Below are 19197 nucleotides of genomic sequence, written 5' to 3'. Positions count from 1 at the left end.
ATAGTCCTGAGTTGTATGCTAATCTCCAGTAGAGGCATCCCAATGCTCCATGGATAAAGTGAAGTCCACCCAGTAGAACCATATGACTCTGCAGTTTTTAAAACCTGACCAAGGTTCTTGCAAAAGGGAGTATACGAACCTCTTCGGTGGTCTGTAGGAGCTGATTCACATATAAGTGTAACAAATTGAAGCTCAGGTTTCACAGCTAATTGATACAGCAGCTGTACATAGGTTCAAATCAGGTTTACATCAGGTTCAGGATGGGATTAGCGCAAGATCTCATCCTGTTCACACACATGCGCTTTAGGAACAGTTCTCAAAGACGTCAGTAGCCTGTAATCCGCACCTGAACCTGAAGTCACTGCTCAGGAATTGCACATGACTCTTTTTAACACTGCACTGAATCTGCACCGACCGTGCACCGGACATATGTGAACTGGCACCATAGGAAGCAATGTTATTTCACATGTCATGTGGATTGCGTTTCAAACCGCATCCAATCCACATATATGTGAATGGGCACTAATTCCTACCTTCCTATATGGCCTTCCCCAGCCACTTCAGTATTCAACACTTCCAGAAATATTAGATGCCTGTGTCTCCCAACACACACTATAGTTTTGCTCTTCAACCCCCACATCATTTCAGGGCCCTCGTTCTACTGTATTAATTGACTATACAGGAACCGTTTAAGGGCCATGCAGCAGCGGTTATTTAATTTGCTTAGGCATATTCTATTCTGTTTACTTCTTTTCTCCCTCCTCTTTGCTCTGCTCCTTTCCTGTCCTACATAGGGTACCCTTACTAGATATACAATACGTAATAATATACTTCACATTTTCTGTTAATATCCTTCAAGCTTTACCTTAGATTTGACATTTCATTGTAACCAGAGGTGATATCATTTAAAAACACTAAGTGCAGAAAGCTCTAGGGACCAGCAAAGCTCCAACACAAGGACGAGCCATATGCTTTATATCCTCTTTGTTACATTACAATTGTTAGTGCAATCAAGCTCTTCAATGCATCACAGTGATTCTTACTGGCTTTATTAAACCACAAAAACATCTATGTGAAATTTCACAGCAAAACCATGACATCTGCTGATATCAGGAAATTACTTCTAAATGTGTGAATACCTTATGCAAACAATTGTGTAACTTATTCTGGTCATTCTGTTCCAAAAGATCTAGTATTTCAACTGGGGAGATTCAACAGGTTTCTGTTTTTAAGAAGTGCCCAAAATCCCACACACATCCCTGCCTGAGGATAGTTTCCAAAGCAGCAAAGGTTAAATAATCAGGATAATAGACCAACCCCAGTCTGAAGTGACCAGCAGTTCATTGTCAGGCTGTACCTACACTTCAAGCCTGCTCAAAAGGAGACACCTGCTGGACAACTGTGCAATTTCAGCTATACACAGAATAAATATTGTAAATTCAATGAGAAGTGAGGATGACACCTGAATTCATCAGCGCAAATCAAACAAATCTGCATGGAGCTATTAAGTTGACCATGCAATGCGGATTCTTGTTTTTACATACAGTATAGATATACTATATTGCGATAAGTATTGGGACGCCTGCCTTTACACACACATGAACTTTAATGGCATCCCAGTCTTAGTCAGTAGGGTTCAATATTGAGTATGCTCACCCTTTGCAGCTATAACAGCTTCAACTCTTCTGGGAAGGCTGTCCATAAGGTTTAGGAGTGCGTCTATGGGAATGTTTTACCATTCTTCCAGAAGTGCGTTTGTAAAGTCAGGCACTGATGTCGGATAAGAAGGCCTGGCTCACAGTCTCCGTTATAATTCATCCCAAAGGATTTCTAATCAGGTTTCAGGTCAGGATTCTGTGCAGGCCAGTCAAGTTCCTCCACCCCAAACTCGCTCATCCATGTCTTCATGGACCTTGCTTTGTGCACTGGTGTGCAGTCATGTGTGCGCAGTCAATTGTCTTGGTATGCTAACGCCTTTACTTGAACTAAGGGGCCAAGCCCAACCCCTGTATCACAACCCCACACCATAATCCCCCATCCACCAAACTTTACACAATACAGTCAGGCAAGTACCGTTCTCCTGGGAGCCACCAAACCCAGACACGGCCATCAGATTGCCAGACAGAAAAACATGATTGGTCACTCCAGAGAACATGTCTCTCCTGCTCTAGAGTCCAGTGGTGGCATGCTTTACACCACTGTATCTGACGCTTTGCTTTGCACTTGGTGATGTAAGGCTTGGATGCAGCTGCTCAGCTAAGGAAACCCATTCCATGAAGCCCTCTACGCACTGCTGTTGTGCTAATCTGAAAGCCACACGGAGTTTGGAGATCTTTGGCTATAAGACAGTTGGAAACCTATGTGCTGACCCCGCTCTGTCATTTTATGTGGCCTACCACTTTGTGGCTGAGTTGCTGTTGTTCCCAGTTGCTTCCACTTTGTTATAATACCACTAACAGTTGACTGTGGAATATTTAGTAGCAAGGAAATTTCACGGATGGACTTATTGCACAGGGGGCAACCTATCACGACCCCATGCTTGAATTCACTGAGCTCCTGAGAGCGACCCATTCTTTCACAAATGTTTGTAGAAGCAGTCTGCATGCCTAGGTGCTTGATTTTATACACTTGAATCCAATGATTTGGAGGGGTGTCCCAATACCTTTGGCAATATACTGTAGTTCTGAAGGGGGAACTATCAAATGGCTGTTTCCACAAGCTATATTGAAAACAATACAAGCAATTTTTACAGCCCAATAGAGATGTATAGGAAAAGAAACACATTAACTGTGACATGATCGTTTTGGTTTTGCTGATCACAAAAGCTAACTGTTACAATTTGTGTCTGATTTCACTGTTTGTTCTGCAAATATACTATATATGACCAGCTTTCCTGGCAAATTTGGCACAACTCTTCTAGTTATATTGTCTGGGCAGCATATAGCCATATAATCCAAAACTCTTTAATGAGCTACTACTGTGAGGCTACCCATGAAATGGTAAAAATGGTATTAAACCCAAAACAAACATTTATTATATTGCAGCTACCATTTTGATGGCTGTATTGTTTTAGGCTTTCCTTTATTTTCACCTGGTGATCTGGACATAAGGTCCCTTTCACACAGGTGATTCCATCAGGTCATCCTGTCAGCTCTTCAGGCAGACCTGTGAGATGGTCCATGTATCTCTATGAACTGGCAGGTGTAAGTGGACTTGTGTCTGTTTCCACCAGCCTAATTCTGATCCAGTCTGCTAAAAACGATGTAGGCATATCAGAGGCAGTCAGGTGTAAACATGCAGCAGGTCTGTTCACACCTGACTTCCCTTAGAGCAGACTGGGCTCGGTCCATGTCCACGCTACATAAACTGAGTGAACACAGACCTGTCATCAGCCCGTTCTGCTCCAATAAACAGGGGATCAGTGGATAGATCCCCTGCTGAACAAGGTGGATCCATCCCATGTGAAAGGGACCTTGGTCTGTTGTTTAAAAATATCAGCTTTTATTTATTCATCTAAAACCTTTATACCAAAAAAAATATATATTGCTGTAACTGCAGTGTAAGCTGAAGTTTGGCTTCAATTTGTTAGTGTATTTAAATCTGCTATTCCACTTAACGCTCACCTCCCCCCAGGCTGACAATGCTGTTGTCTGCTGTGCCCCCTGTGCTCCTTCATCCAGAGAGGGGGCACTCTAATACAGGAGGTGTGTTACTGGCCAGATCACAGGTGAAAACGGGAGAGAAAAAAAATCCTAAAAATAAAACTAATACAGCCACCACTTCTAATGACTGGTATGTTGCAAAATAACACATTTTTGGGGTTTAATACCACTTTAACTGTTCTACAATCAGTAAGGTCACTCAGTTAACCGTAATCTATAATCCACTGCACCAAGAAGCTCACGGGGGGGGGAATGTGGGGACAGTACAAAGCTTTCAGTGGGTGTTTGAGAATAGCTCATCTGCATCACAACTAGGCGTTATCTGACCAACAGATTACTGAAAAAATGTACAGGGGTAAACACCAAGCATGGCACGGACCCTACCACATCTCAAGCCCCATTTGTCCTTTAGGGAATCTTTCACACTATTTTCAGTGACCTGCATATTTCTGCACTGGATAAACACAGGTTACCACTACAGTACATAGCAAAAAAATATTTTCCTTGTACTCTGTTCATACCACAACACTGGTGTGATGTGCAGTGCAGAAACATGTAGCATGTCTGAACTAGGTATCACCGCTCTGCTGTGCAGAGACATGAATGAAGTGTTACTATGTTGAAAGTTGAGAAAATGCTGCATTTGTGAACCTGATGTATAGCCTTATGCAGGCCTTAGACGGGTCGAAAATCGGACGATTTTTCGGACAGAAAAAAAAAATCGGCTGATTTTCGCACTGTTAGTGGGTTAATTGGTTGGCCGTTTCTCAGGATTGTGGCACATTTTTTTATCGGTGAAGTTGGAAAAAAATCGGCTGATTTTGCCGATCAGCCTTATTTCCCGACAATGATGGGCAAATCGGCCGATCTTTTTACCGATAAAAAATCTGCACATGAGCCGTGACCTGCAAGAAGAAGAAAAAGAAGAAGAGGAAGAAAAGAATAAGAATTCCAGTCGCTATTATATTTGACATGAAAAAGTATTGCGGTTGCAACAATGTATCTATTTGTATCCGAATAAAAACATCTGTATCCGAAATGGATACAAATAGATACATTGTTGCAACCGCAATACTTTTTCATGTCAAATATAATAGCGGAGCTCTCTGCAGGGAGAGAAGTAATTAAATGCCGGCCGTAGACGGGACGAAAATCGGCCGATTTTTTTTTTAACGTTGGTGGTAACTTCGGCCTATTGAATGACCGATTTTTGTTGTTTTTTTTTTTGTTTTTTTCAAAACGGATGGTTTTCAACCCATATATGGCCTGCATTAGTGCCCAACATTTCATGAATGACCCGTTTGTCTATGCAGCTGCAGCCACCGGGAGCTGTGTGCAGGCAGCCTATAATACTCTGAGAATGCAGCGGCTGTACGGACACAGTGACATTTGACAGGTATGAAGTATGAACATTTTAGGTGTTTCTAAAACTACACTGTCTGTGCTTTTCTTCTGGGCCAGCGATCAATTCGGGGATAAGAATGACAGGCCTTAAACAGGCATTTAAAGAACAAGTCAGAAATGTCAGCTCTCCTATTTCTAATGAACAGAAAGAGTGATGCATGCAGCTCCATGTGACCATCTGGGACTATGGAAGACACATTAGTAAATTACTACAATGTCAGATTGATGCCCAACAACAGAGAACATAACCTTTTCACAAGTTTTCACTTGTGTACAAATATGTATATCTTCACAGAAGATCCAGTTATAAGGAAAGGTCTGGGCACTTCTGGACAAATTACTGTTGATGTTCTCTTGAGTTTCCATTTGAGAAATAAATGCATGAATAGGCCTCAAGTACATGGGTGCAAGAGGCCACCCACATAACTTTGTTGCATACCTCTGTGCCCAGGAGACACAGATATAGCGTAAAGCTGCCTGGGTATGTGCCGTGCTTGCGTAAACATGGGTGCAAATCCCTGGGGGCACACAAGCACGGATTTACTCCTATGCGAAAAGGCATTGAGGGCATATTTGAAAGAAAAATTTCAACTTTGTAAGAAAAAAAAACCAAAACATCTTTTTGCAGGTAAAAAAACGTGTATTTAATTTTTTTTTACTAATAGCCTGCAAAGAATTTCACCTAGCAGATCGTGGGTGCAATGCAAGGCTTCTGCAGACTGTCAATGAAGCTGTCTGCCTGTATCTTGTACGGGCAGGCAGTTACACAATGACAGGAAGCATCAATGAACTACCTAGAGCGTTCAACAGTGTCCTGGTAGTTCATTGAAAACTAAAAGCCGACAGCCACAAAGTCTGCTGGTACTCGTAGTTTTCCCATTCACAAAACTCTGTGAATGAATGACACAGCTGGGTGGGCCGAGCCCCGCACGAACGCGTATTTTTTTTTAAAAAGTGAAAATGGGTGCGGGGAGAGGATCCCTGCCTCATTGTGACAACAGCGAGTTGGGGGTGGGGGGTTGGAGGGGGCTGTTGCAACAGCTCAATACAGGTGTAACATGTTCCACTTTTTTTTTTCTCTATACATTTGAATAAAAATGCTTGTTTTAATGTACTGTAAGTTAAATAGCTCAGGATTTTACTAGGCCTTCCACCCATCCTGCTCATTTAACTGCACTCAGGCAAAAGGTCACTTTATACTTCCTAGTCTGCCTGAGGCCATCACGCCCTTCACTCCTTTGGAGCTCAAGTGAGGGGCCACTGTATGAAAAGTATGCTACAAGAAAGTAATTATTGTTGCCCATAGCTTCCTACTACCATCTTTGTAGAAATTGTGGGGAAAGAGGAGGCTGATTTTTTTTTTATTTTAATGCTTAAAGCCCAACTTTGGGATGGGGGAAAAACCCTCGCAGTTGGCCAGGCACCACTCTACATACTTACACTGGTTCAAGCTATCAGTGTAACCATGGAAAGATTGCTATGCCTGGAATTCAGCTTTAATGAGCAGTTAAAACGGTTTTAAGCTCTTAATTTTTAAAAGTTGCTGAGAGGTAGGGTTTTTATGACAGCCTATCAGTCTCTTCTGTTATAATGCTTCCCTTGCCTATCAGCTGTCATGTATACTGAGCTGCACATGCACAGCTCAATGCATATTTACAGCATCTGATCTGTGCCATGGTGATATGACTCCAGTGTGCATCGCAGGAGTGACATCACTGCAGCCTGGCCATTCAAGCGGCTGAAGAGACGAAACTCGGAAGAAAGACCGAGTGCAAATGGAAGGGGCCAAGACCAGTGGAATCTGTGATAGTGAAGCGCTGGAGGGCTTCATTTGAAGGGAAGTCTGCTATAATGTGCTAATATGCAGTGCATAATAGTACATTGTGGCTTAACCCACCTGGGGGCCATGTAATACTAAAAAAAAAAAAAAAAATCAGAATACCGCTTAAACCTTTGCAGTGTGGGAGATGCAATGCATACGTGTCTCTATTGTAGCTGAGTAATAAATTACCAAAATGTTGTACTTCACTTACACTGCAAAAAAAGTTGACTCAAAAACGATAACCTTGTTTGGCAAACGTAACTGATTTTTAAATGTGAACCTTTTCAACACCCTTTTGGATCCCATGCTGTAAGAAATAGCCCTGTAAATATGGTACATATAATCGACATTTCAATTACCACTGTGACTATTCTATAGCTGTACTTTAAATGCACAAAGAAAAAAAATTACCTTTTGCTTGGCTGGCTTGAAAAAAATAATTTAGATCAAGTCTGCACACATTACTTCAATACAATTCACATCATTAAACAATGAAATATACTGCTGAAAATAAACAGCTTTCTACACTGCCATTGGTATTCTGGGTATAAGCTCAAAAACACATGAGTGTCCTTAGCTCACCTTGCGGGTCTCCCCCCATTCAGGCCACAGACATATGATCCTTCTTTATGTCTCCGCTCTGCACTCTGCATTCCACAGGGGATGTGAGAATTTTTTTCTGTTCTGCTCATTTTTTTTAAAAAGCAGAACCAAGAATGTGGAATAAGGAAAAAGTTCACAGGCTCTCTGTTGATCGGCTAATGCTGGCCATGTATGATTCCATGTTTTTGTTCAACCAGGGGGTTGAATGAAAAAGAAAAAAAAGCCAATTCCCCCATCCACACGTTCGAGGTGGATGGGGGGAATCCTCACCACTGTGGTATTGTATTCTGACAGTGGGAAGCCTTCCCCGTTGTCAGAATACAATGATCAGTTTGCCAGCTATGGCCAGTGGCACTTATCATTCAGAAAAAAAAAAACAGGTAGACTGGTTGCCCAGCCTGCCCATACATGAATTAAAATTTGACCACTCCCTGTTGAAGCAGCCAAATTGCAACATACAACAGATAATATCCAAACCAAGCCATTCAGACTCTTCCTGCCCCATAAGACAGCCAAACTGAATCACTAATATTTCCTACCTATCATACGTACTCCTGCTGGTCTTTAAATCTCAGAAAAAGATAGATTGAATAAAGCTTGAAAAACTAATCGGATTATCAAAAGAAGCAACACTTGCAATGTTCGGCATATATTCAGGGGGCCCAGCTACAAATCCATGCTGAAAACTATGAGGAGAGAACAACTGGGCAAAGTTGTGCACCTGCCTGTCACTTTACAAGGGATGATGCACTTGTAGGCAGTAGGTGTCTGATGAAGTTACGTCAATAAAGACAATGAAAATATGGCAGCTTTTCTATGCCAACTGCAGTCTTTACCCATGTCAATTGTAACTTTGCATGGGGCCCCATTTTTCCTTTTTGTGTCTCTGGTCAAGAGCTGTCTGCTCTCTGTACTCAGCTTCTTTGCTCTCAACAAAAAGAGACATGAGTGAAGCGAATTCTGGTTGAGATACATGCTTAGGCTACTTTCACACCGATCTGTAGCTAAAACGCCTACAGTATGTTTGTGTTTTTTTTACAGTACATGTGCCTCAAAAATCTCACCAAAAAACACAACATGGGTATGTTTTTACAGTGTTTTCCAATGATTTCAATGGTGAGGTGTGTTTTTAGTGCAGTGGGTTTACCGCACCAAAAATGCAGCAAGAAGGATTTTAAAAACCACACCAGACCCAAAACGGATCAGTGTGAAGAGTTCCTTAGGAATACATGGCCACACGTTTTTCTTCAGCTTTTCTTTAATGCTAAAGCATAAGAAACACGGATCAGTGTGAAAGCAGCCTTAAGGTCAGTTGAATCGTGCCCCCTTCATGCCTGTCAAGGCCAGTAAAATCAATAATCATAGTATAGGCAGCAGTCTTGATTTTGGAATTCACCTGGTACTAGAAAGGCCACCTAAAGATATAGGCACTACATGTGTGACACAGCAGTGCCTACTCACAGGGTATAGTGAATACGTGTCACAAAATTCAAGGTAATAAACATTCGGAATCTTTACAGAGCAGGGGCGGACTGCCAACTCATGGGGCCCCTGGGCAATAGGGATCATGGGGCCCCTGTGTCCTTGCCCAAACTCAAAAAAGCCTATGAAAAAGGTAACAGGGGCATCTCATGGGGCCCCCTACTGACCCCGGGCAGTGCCTGAGTTTCCAAATGGTCAGTCCACCCGTTACAGAGTAAATTTACAAACCTCTAGATCCTTTAGATTAATAGAAGTAGGCTAGAAATGTTTCCCATACGATGCAGAAATTAATATATGTTTACATTTTGACCAGAGATACACTTTATTTGCGGTAATGATTTTTACTTTTTGCCCTGATACAATGTATTTTATTTAAACATTGCGGCAAAATGTAACTAATTTATAACTACAATGCTTCTTTTGTTAGCCACAGGTATTCCTTTACATATGGGGGGGGGGGGGGGGTCTCTGCTGCACTCCTTCAGCTTCTGTTTTTTTTTTCCATCAGTGAAATGGTGAGCTGGTGCAGTTATCGTTGAAGCACATACAGCCCCTCATCCAAAAGGGACACAGGAACACATGCCAACCATATAACACCCATGTGAGTAGCCCGCCTGCTCACATACACTTCATTACAGGCGCTGCTGCTAAGAAGTACATCTCTTACTCCACAATCCATCTATCATTTTCCATCATAACTTACTCTAATTTTGAGATCTTTGCTCTCCCTGTTGCAGTTTTGTGCACTTTTCAAGTAGTGCCATTCTACCTTGCCCTACTCTGCATTATTTTCATCATTTTAATTTCATATTTTGTAAAAAAAAAAAACCCATCCTAATAGCGGGCTGGTCACCCCTGCTTTAAGCATATTTATGGTCAAAATGTAAAACCATATATTCATTCCACAATTGAAATGTAATTATTTCTACTCTACTCCTAATAATCTGAACAATCTTGAAGTTTGAAAACTTGCTTTTTGAAGAATCCCACACATTGACTTCCTTGACTGCGGTGAGACGTTCACTATGTCCTGTGTGTAGGCACTGCTGTGTCACACACTTCATAGAGCCTGCCTTCTGAACTATAGGAGGTGTTGAAAGGAGGTGGAATCAGTACAGAAAACACACCACATCATATTGGCTTGCAGTCAGCAAGCTGTCATGGGATATGTAGTACTTTGTTAATCAAAGGGAAAACAGAAGAATGCAAATGAAAAAAACAAAAAGAGGGTGCACCGGCCTAGTGCATTATCGTTTAAAAATATTTATTTCGCTGAGTCCTCGAAATGTGTCAGCCAGTTGGTCATCCAGGATTCCATCGTATGGACTCAGATGCTATTTGGATTGAACACCTTGTTCATTGTGATATGCCTGTGTTTTATATGTCCATTGTGAGTATGATACTTACCTATTTCTCTCAATAAATATTTTTAAACGAGGCCGGTGCACCCTCTTTTTGTTTTTGCATTAGCATTTAATGACTTTGGACTGCCCCGGTCTGTTGAGGGCAGCAAGCAGTGCATATTCCAGAATGTTCACATTGGTTCTGCTGGAGTCCATTCCCAGCACAGGAGAAAAGTGTTTGCTGTGTTGAAAACAGAAGAATGAGCAGAGGAGAAGCTGCAAAGCATGCAGGGAAACCAAGAAGTTGTAGAAAGAGATAGCAGACACGGAACAATCACATGAAAGATGATTTTTCAAGTAAAGCTTATATTGGATTGTCAAAAAATAAGGACTCTTGCACATGGGCATCTGAGTCTGTTTAATTCTGGCCTTTCCCCCATATCCCACCCGGGCAGCCCAGCTGCTACATACATTCTCCCATAGACATGAATGGTGTTGTGCGGCTGGACTCTGGGTATACAGCAGTGCTAATGTAAACATAAGTATAGCACATGTGCATAAGCGAAAAATAGAAAATGTTTTGGTATATTGGTGTGTTTATGATATTACGGTATTCTGGTGTTTATGCTCGTAAAGCTATATACACTGCGCACAGCCATTCATGTCTATGGGAGGCTTAAGCACCAATGTGCAACAGGCCCAACTATCATTTGTTCTGCTATGACAAAGCTGATATTTTTTTTTAAATAATAAACATGTCATGCTTACCTGCTCTGTGCAGTGGTTTTGCACAAAGCAGCCCTGATCGCCCTTTTCTCGGGTCCCCCACTGCTGCTTCTGGCCCCTCCTTTCTGCCAAGTACCCCCACAGAAAGCAGCTTGCTATGGGGGCACCTGAGCAGGCTCACTCCCGAGCCACTGTTCTGTGGGCCTATTCACACAAAGACACGGCTGCACCTGCACCTGCTTTCTTCATTGTTCCATCACTGGCTGTGACTGACAGTAGTGGAAGCCAATGACCAATGAGGAGGGAGTGACACGGGACCTCAGGTAGGTATTGGTGGTGGGGGGGGGGGTTGCTGCACACAGAAAGTTTTTTTACCTTCATGCATAGAATGCATGATGATAAATAACCTTGAGCCTTTAAAACCAATTTAAGGTACTTGACATTCCACCTAGTCCGTTCAGATACCAGCAGGGCAGCCATCAGAAGTTTTGGGGCCCCTTACACAGCTTTAGGCCTGGGGCTCCCTGGGCCTGCCCACCCAGATTCCCCAGGGCCTGCCTACTGGCTTTCCCACCAGATCCACCTACTAGCCATCCCACCAAGTCCCATCCAATGTCCTCCCTCCTCCTCCAGTCCCATCTCCACCACCTCCAGTCCCATCTCCTCCTCCTCCAGTACCATCTCTTCCTCCTCCGGTCCCATCTTTTCCTCCTCCAGTCCCATATCCCTATCCTATGTCCTCCTCTTCCAGTCTCATCTCCCCCATCCCATGTCCTCCTCTTCCAGTCCCATCTCCCCATCCCATGTCCTCCTCTTCCAGTCTCATCTCCCCATACCATGTCCTCCTCTTCCAGTCTCATCTCCCCATCCCATGTCCTCCTCTTCCTCCAGCCCATGTCCTCTTCCTCCCCCAGTTCCATCTTCTCCATCCCATGTCATGAAAATCCATATGCATGGGCTGTACCCCCTTATGGTGGCCCTGGATACCAGAGAAAACCTCCAAGTGAATGGGTGTCTCAGCAAACCCATATCCAACCTGACACTGTGACTGCTCTTGGCAAAAATCATTAGACAGATCCAATGACATGCAAATACTGTTCAGAGGCAAAGTGATTTGTGGTGGTGCAGTAATGGTGCCTCTTTGTCTTTCCTTTATTCGACCCCCAAAGCTGAAATTAGTTGTACCTCTATTCTACTGGCCATAAAACTGCGTACATTTTGTAATAGAATGATTAAGGAGTTTTGTTTGTTCTAATGAAATCCAGATGTAACTGCTAAATTTTCATACAAAGGAAAGCTGCTCTGAGAGGAATAAAGAAGTAGCCTTTTGATACTCTTTGAATCACTGACTTTGATCCAGCATGCAGCAAGTGAAGTCAGAACTGCACACTTTTTCAGGTCAGTGCCTTAAGGTACTGAAGCTACTGAATCAGCAGGACAGTCGAGCAATGTTTCAGAGTGAGATGTCAGCCATGGTTATCTGCATTATTTTCTCAGAACCTTTTTACTTTAATTTTAGCTGATTAGCCTGGGCCATAAGGCTATTTCCTGGGAATTTTTGTAAATTTAATAAAAACTGCATGGCACCAGAAATGTTGCAGTTTTTGTGAATCAAGACAGTAGATGTGTACATTGTACTTTAACATTAAAGTACCTGGTATGTAGCTCTTTACAATTTAGAGTTAACTAAAGAAAAAACATTAAGAAACACATCTGTGTGATTGGAAGAATGTCTACAAATACACAAAGGTTTGCTGATACATTACAGTGGATCGGGACAATAATAATAAAAAAAAAAAAAAAAAATCAGAAAACAAACACGGCTTTATGGTATTGCAGGACTGTGTTGTTACTTTAAAGGCATGGTACGTTTTCAAATGTTTTTGTTGTTTTAACTAAGTGTAGTTATCTTCCCCATGTTTGTTTGCCTTACCTTATAATGATGGGTTTACATATTGTGGCTGCAGTTTGTAGTGTCATGGCTGATCAATTCACCTATGTCCTTGAATTAATTCAGCTTGCTTGTCCTTAGGGACAGGCAACTTCTTGTTCTGGGTCACACAGTGTTCACTACATGCCTAGCCATTTCCTCTAGTGCTAATGTGATGAAAACTCATCTCTTCCAGCATGTATGAGATCTTTGTTAAAGGAGAAGTGTGGGCCCCCCCGTGAGGAAAATAATTATTTGATCCCCTGCAGATTTTAATAGGTGTATTCTAAATAATAGAGACAGAATATCAACCAAAAATCTAGAAAAAAAACATGATACAAATGTTATGAATTGAATTGCAGTTCAGTGAGTAAAATAAATATTTGATCCCCTACCAACCAACAGTAATTCTGGCTCTTACAGACCGACTTTATGCTCATGTGGTACACAGATTAGTCCTGTCAAGGTGTTCCTAAAGACAACTTATGTGTAAAAAAAGATACCTGTCCACAGAATCGCTTTCTTCCATTCAAATGCCCATTTCATCATGGGCAAGACCAAAGAGCTGTCAAAAGATTTCAGGGACAAGATTGTAGACCTACACAGGGCTGGAATGGGTTACAAGACCATCAGCAAGAAGCTTCATGAGAAGGAGTCAACTGTTGGATCGATTATTCACAAATGGAAGAAATACAAAATAACCATCAATCGCTCTCGGTCTGGAGCTTCATGCAAAAGTTCACCTCATGGGGTAAGGATGATCATGAGAAAAGTAAGGGATCAGCCCAGAACTACATGGGAGGAGCTTGTGAATGATCTCAAGGCAGTTGTGAACACAGTCATCAAACAAATCATTTGTAACACAATACGCCACCATGAATTGAAATCCTGCAGCACCTGCAAGGTCTTCCTCCTCAAGAAGGCACGTGTACAGGCCTGTCTGAAGTCTGCCAATGAACATCTAAATGATTCAGAGAAAGATTGGGAGAAAGTTTTGTAGTCAGATGAGACCAAAATTGAGATCTTTGGCAATTAACTTGACTCTCTATGTTTGGAGGAAAAAAATGCTGACTATGACTCTAAGAACACCATCCCTACCAGTCAAGCATGGAGGTGAAACATTTTGCTTTAGGGCTGTTTCTCTGCCAAAGGTATATGCCGTTGAGGGCCAATGGATGGGGCCATGTATTGTAAAATCTTGGATGAGAGCCTTCTTCCCTCAGCCAAAAGGGTCGTGGATGGGTCTTCCAGCACGGCAATGACCCAAAACATACCACCAAGGCAACAAGGGAGTGGCTCAAGAAGAAGTACATTCAAGTCATGGAGTGGCCTAGCCAGTCTCCAGACCTTAGTTCTATAGAAAATTTATAGAGGAATATAACACTTTGAGTTGCCAAGGGACAGCCAAGAAACCTTAAGGATTAGAGAAGATATGTAAAAAAGAGTGGACCAAAATCCTTCCTGCGAAACCTGGTAACCAACTACAAGAAATGTCTTACCTCTGTGCTTGCCAACAAGAGTTTCTCCATCAAGTACTAAGTCATGTTTTGCTTTGGAATCAAATACCTATTTTGCTCACTGAACTGCAGCTCAAGTCATAACATTTGTATCGTGTTTTTTCTGTATTTTTGGTTGATATTCTGTCTCTATAATTTACACCTAAGATAAAAATTATAGACCCTTCATTTATTTGTAAGTGGGCAAACTTATGAAATCTACAGGGGATCAAACGATTATGTTGCCCATTGTACTTACCTAGGTGGATGCAGCATCAGTCCAATAGTACATTTGTCCCACGCCGGCTCGAAGTGTGAGAACTCAGCAATCATGACCGCTAAGTTCTCACAGCCGCTCTGAGCAGATAGTGGGGACTGTCACTGCTGTCTGGTCTGCCCTCCCCCACGCTCACTGGAGCGATGGGCTGTGGAGGGTGCGGCTGACTCAGGTGCTGCTCCAGACTCTGGGGTCTTTCGCAGCCTGGACCGGCTGAGTGACGTCAGTCTGCCGTCAGCTGAAAACAGGTCACATGAGTGCAGAATGAACTGCACTCCTGTGATCCACAGGAGAAGTACAGCCAAAGGAGCTTTGACTGTACTTCTTTAATTGCTCTGCCTGTCTGTGTCCGCTCTAGTTGCTATTTAGCTCTCACCTGCACAACACTAGACTGAGAGACCCTGGGATTGTGGGATATGTAACTTCTTCACAGGAAATGTCAGTACTCATATCACATGCCTCATGTTTGAACACAAACAGAAACTTCTGAGACAAGAATGTGAAGATTTAGAACCAGTTCACAATAGGATGCCATGTGGGAAACCAATGTTCCATATTGGTTTCCCGCAGCACATTCAAATTGCACTGCCCATCGGATCTGCAGCGGTTGCCAGTGCAAAGTTAACGACACCCCAAACGCAGTGCATTCGCTCGCACTGGATCACATGGTACAAAAAGTACCATGCAATCCCGTTGCAGAGCGTTTCCAAAAGTAGTGCATGCACTACTATTAGTGCGATGTGATTTCAGTTCATTCAAAATGAATGGGCTAAAATCGCACTGCACAGAACTGCATGTGAATCACACAGAAACATGCAGCCCATTCCTGTGTGATTCAAATGCAGTTCGTAGTGTGTATGATCCTTATTCCACTAGGCTGTGTGTACACGGCAACAAGTGACACCATGAAAAGTCTTATGCAGGTGAAAAATAAAAAGTGCAGGTAGGATGGTTTATAATGTTTTTAATAATGTCAAAACTGGTACTGATTTTTCAGAATATATGCTTTACTGAAGTCTATGTTTAAAGTTGCGTGCAGGTTACCACTATAATTTACAGTTAAAAAGCACAATGAGATGGACCTTATCCATTAAAGAGAAGGCTTAAAATTCGAATTGTCTGTAGGGGGTTAATATTTACTTACCACAATGTGACTGGAATACTTGGGGCTTCACTACCTGATTGCAGACATTACATACCACTAGATAGAAATCATCATGAGCTGGGTAATGTCCAAATAAGTGCATGTCTAGAGGGGAGAAAAAAAAATACAATTAACACAGTGTATCCACAGATGTCTTGAATCTTGTATCATTATACATCTATTATTTCTAAATAGTTATCGTGAGCTGTGTACTTATAAGATATAGGAGCAATTTCCACTCTTTTCTCCCCCCACACCATTTACATTTTCAGGTTTGTTTTTACATTTATCATGATATATATATAAATCCAGGATATAAAGTCTGTTATACACACGGCCACAGCTTTTCATTTAGTAAAATTGTTTTTAAATAACAAAACATGTTATCCTCTTCCCGTCTGCCCTAGAGCAGATATACCGCTACAGGGTGGCACGGGTGCACAAAATCACGTATATATAAGTGATTTTGCATCCCTCCTAGATTGTAAGCTCCAAGGAGCAGGGCCCTCCTATCTCTCTTGTATTGAACTGTATTGTTGCTGTATTGTCTCCCATTATATTGTAAAGCGCTGAGCAAACTGTTATAAATCCTGTATAATAATAATAATTACCTGGTAGGAGATGTGCTCACCCTACCTGTGCCGCCATTCGCGACCGTCAATCACTGGGTCCCGGCTGGTGATTGCCAAGGATCTCGACAGCGGTGGGGAGAACTGTTAGTAAACAAGACAGTTCTCCCTGTCAGCTCGCGCACACTGCTTTGCATGGCTGTGCACAGCACAGCCATGCAAAGCAGTGTGCTTACAGTGGAGCACACAGACACAGCCCCATAGTAAAACACACCCATCACACAGATCACCCTTTGATCACCCCAAATGTTAACCCCTTCCTGCCAGTGCCATTAGTAGTGTCAGTGTTTTTTATTAGCACTGATCACTGTATTGGTGTCACTGGGGATGTCAGTGACACCAAGTCAGTTCCCCCCAGTGTCAGAATGCCCGTTGCAGTCCTGCTATAAGTCGCCGATCGCTGCATTTACTAGTTTGGAAACGCTATAACTTTCACGTAAACCAATTAATTTACATGTATTGGCATTTTTTTTTTCCCAAAGACATGCATTTTGACCTAAATTTATGATGAAATTTGATTTTTTAATTTTTTTTACTGGACATGTTTAATACCAAAAAGTCAAAAATATTGTTTTTTTCTCAAAATTGTCGGTCTTTTTCTTTTTTTTATAGCGCAAAAAATAAAAAACACACAGGTGATCAAATACTACCGAAAACTCAAATCGTGGCAAAAAAAAGGAACACAAAAAAATGGCCTGGTCAGGAAGGGGGGTAAATCCTCTGGAGGGCAAGTGATTATACTTACCTGCTCTGTACAATAGAATTGCCCCAAACTTCCTCATCTGGGGTCCCCCTGCCAGCGCTCCTGGCTCCTCCTGTTCTTGGTGTGCCACCATTTTGCCTTGTCATGGGGTGGGACTGTGCCAGAATAACCACCCAATGCAGTCCCACCACATCTAGTGTAAATATACCCCAAGACAGGAAGTGTGTTAATGAGGGGTCACCCGGAAAAAAAAAAGCCCAAAAAAAGAAAAATAATGCAGCTGCCAAACTCAAAGGCTAAGTTCATCTGCAGACTTTCAGTATGGTAGTCTGCCCATACGGACGGTTAATGAAGAGTAAGAAGATCAATGAAATACAAGCGGGCTCACCAGCGCCCTCACAGGTCATTAAGAACTACAAGCTGCGTGCCACAGTGACAGATGGGACATGTAGTCCATTCATTCACAGATCTTTTTTTTTTTTTTTTTTTTTTTTTTAATTGTGACAGTGGGGGCAGGGAGAAGAACAAGTGCTCGCAGTCACAGGGGTTAGATAGGAGGAGTGCAGGGCTGCTGGAGAACATTACACCCTAAATAAGGGTGTAACATGCTCCCAAAGGCAAATTTATCCTTTAAGGATTAGCAAGCCACAATATGCTAAAATTTTCTTATGTTTTTGGACTGAATTCCACTTTAAGGTCGAGATAATTTTCAGATTTTACACAAATTTGCATCGCTTATGCTGGCCATACACTATACAATTTTCTGTCCAATTTCTGCCCAATTGTAGTGCAAGGTCCTGCCTAATTGGATACAATTGAAAGTGTTGTTCAGGTTTGACCTCGTATTATATGGTGTTTGGCAAATCTAAAGTAAAATTCTCAAGAAAATTGTATAATGTATGGCCAGCCTCGCTTGTTCGTTTTAGGAGTTCACTGATCAGTTTCACCTGTTTCCTGTAATTGCTTTAAAAAAAGAAAAATGAATATATGGGTTATTAGCTGGGAAATGCTTGAGATAAAAAACTCGTGTATGAAGAAAACAGAATAATTAAATTCTAAAAAATGTGTCCTAAAAAAAAAAAAAATGCAGGCAGAGGAGTGAACACCCAGGAAATGCACTGCTATTTTTCAGGACGAATTATAGTTCAGGTCCACTTTAAACTCAGTCACCATGGTCAACTATACTTTTTTTTTTCTGTTCCACATTTATAAATAGCCCATCTACTATGTAACACATCGAAGAGTCATCACCTTTTGTGCACCTGCAGCACAAATTTTATTAATGTACTGTTTATTTTGTATTATCAACAGCATGCTACCTACGGTAATCCTTTCTTCAATAATTTATGCCAATTTGTTAGTTCATCTTTTCAGATCCACCCCCCTGCTGCACTTACATCCATGGGTGAATATATTCAGTGCCCTCGCAGCTAATGTATGGTCCTTCTCTCTGTAGGGTTGCGGGACGGATTAAAGCAATTCTGATTTGTCAGCGCTGGCATATGACCACTTTGACCAGTCATAATTGCTCTGATCTGTCCTGGAAGCTCTACATAGAAAGGGGAAGAAGAGCCTGAAATTCAAATCCCAGGACAGCTACACCAGCTGCACGGGCACTGAAAGCTAATCACCCTTGAACGTAAATACAGTGTGGACCAGGGGCATTGGGAAGAGGAGGGTGTTAGTTCACATTTTAATTTTTTCTGAAAAAGTAGACCTACACGTTAAAGGAACCCTATCTTTAAAAAAAAAAAATCAGCCTGCTGCAATCCATGAAAAAAGCTGCACGCTTACCTCTCTCTAATAGCTGACAAGTCAAATTATCTCTTTCTTTTACAGTTACCAGTGCTGCTGCTGACACTTCAAGGTGTGTAAGATAGCATGTCCCCCTGCTGGGCACATTGGATCCTCCTGCAGGTCATTATGTCACTACTGTGTACAGTAGTGATGTAACAGCTGGTGGGAGAAACCAAATT

At 42.0% G+C, this 19197-nt stretch overlaps 1 protein-coding gene across 1 annotated transcript in view; it reads right to left on the bottom strand.

Moving 5' to 3' along the window:
• ATXN7L1 (ataxin 7 like 1) overlaps window positions 1–19197 on the bottom strand; it is a 169308-nt gene that overhangs the window by 100724 nt on the left and 49387 nt on the right. Inside the window, exon 3 of the mRNA XM_089685307.1 lies at window positions 15890–15994. Within this exon, the coding sequence (XP_089541433.1) occupies window positions 15890–15994 (105 nt within the window). The remainder of the gene's footprint in view (window positions 1–15889; window positions 15995–19197) is intronic.

Source organism: Staurois parvus, unplaced genomic scaffold, assembly GCF_062004578.1.
Source record: "Staurois parvus isolate SC_StPar_1 unplaced genomic scaffold, SC_StPar_1.0 ptg000019l, whole genome shotgun sequence".
Classification (NCBI taxonomy): domain Eukaryota; kingdom Metazoa; phylum Chordata; class Amphibia; order Anura; family Ranidae; genus Staurois; species Staurois parvus.
This window is presented reverse-complemented; position numbering and strand designations above follow the sequence as displayed.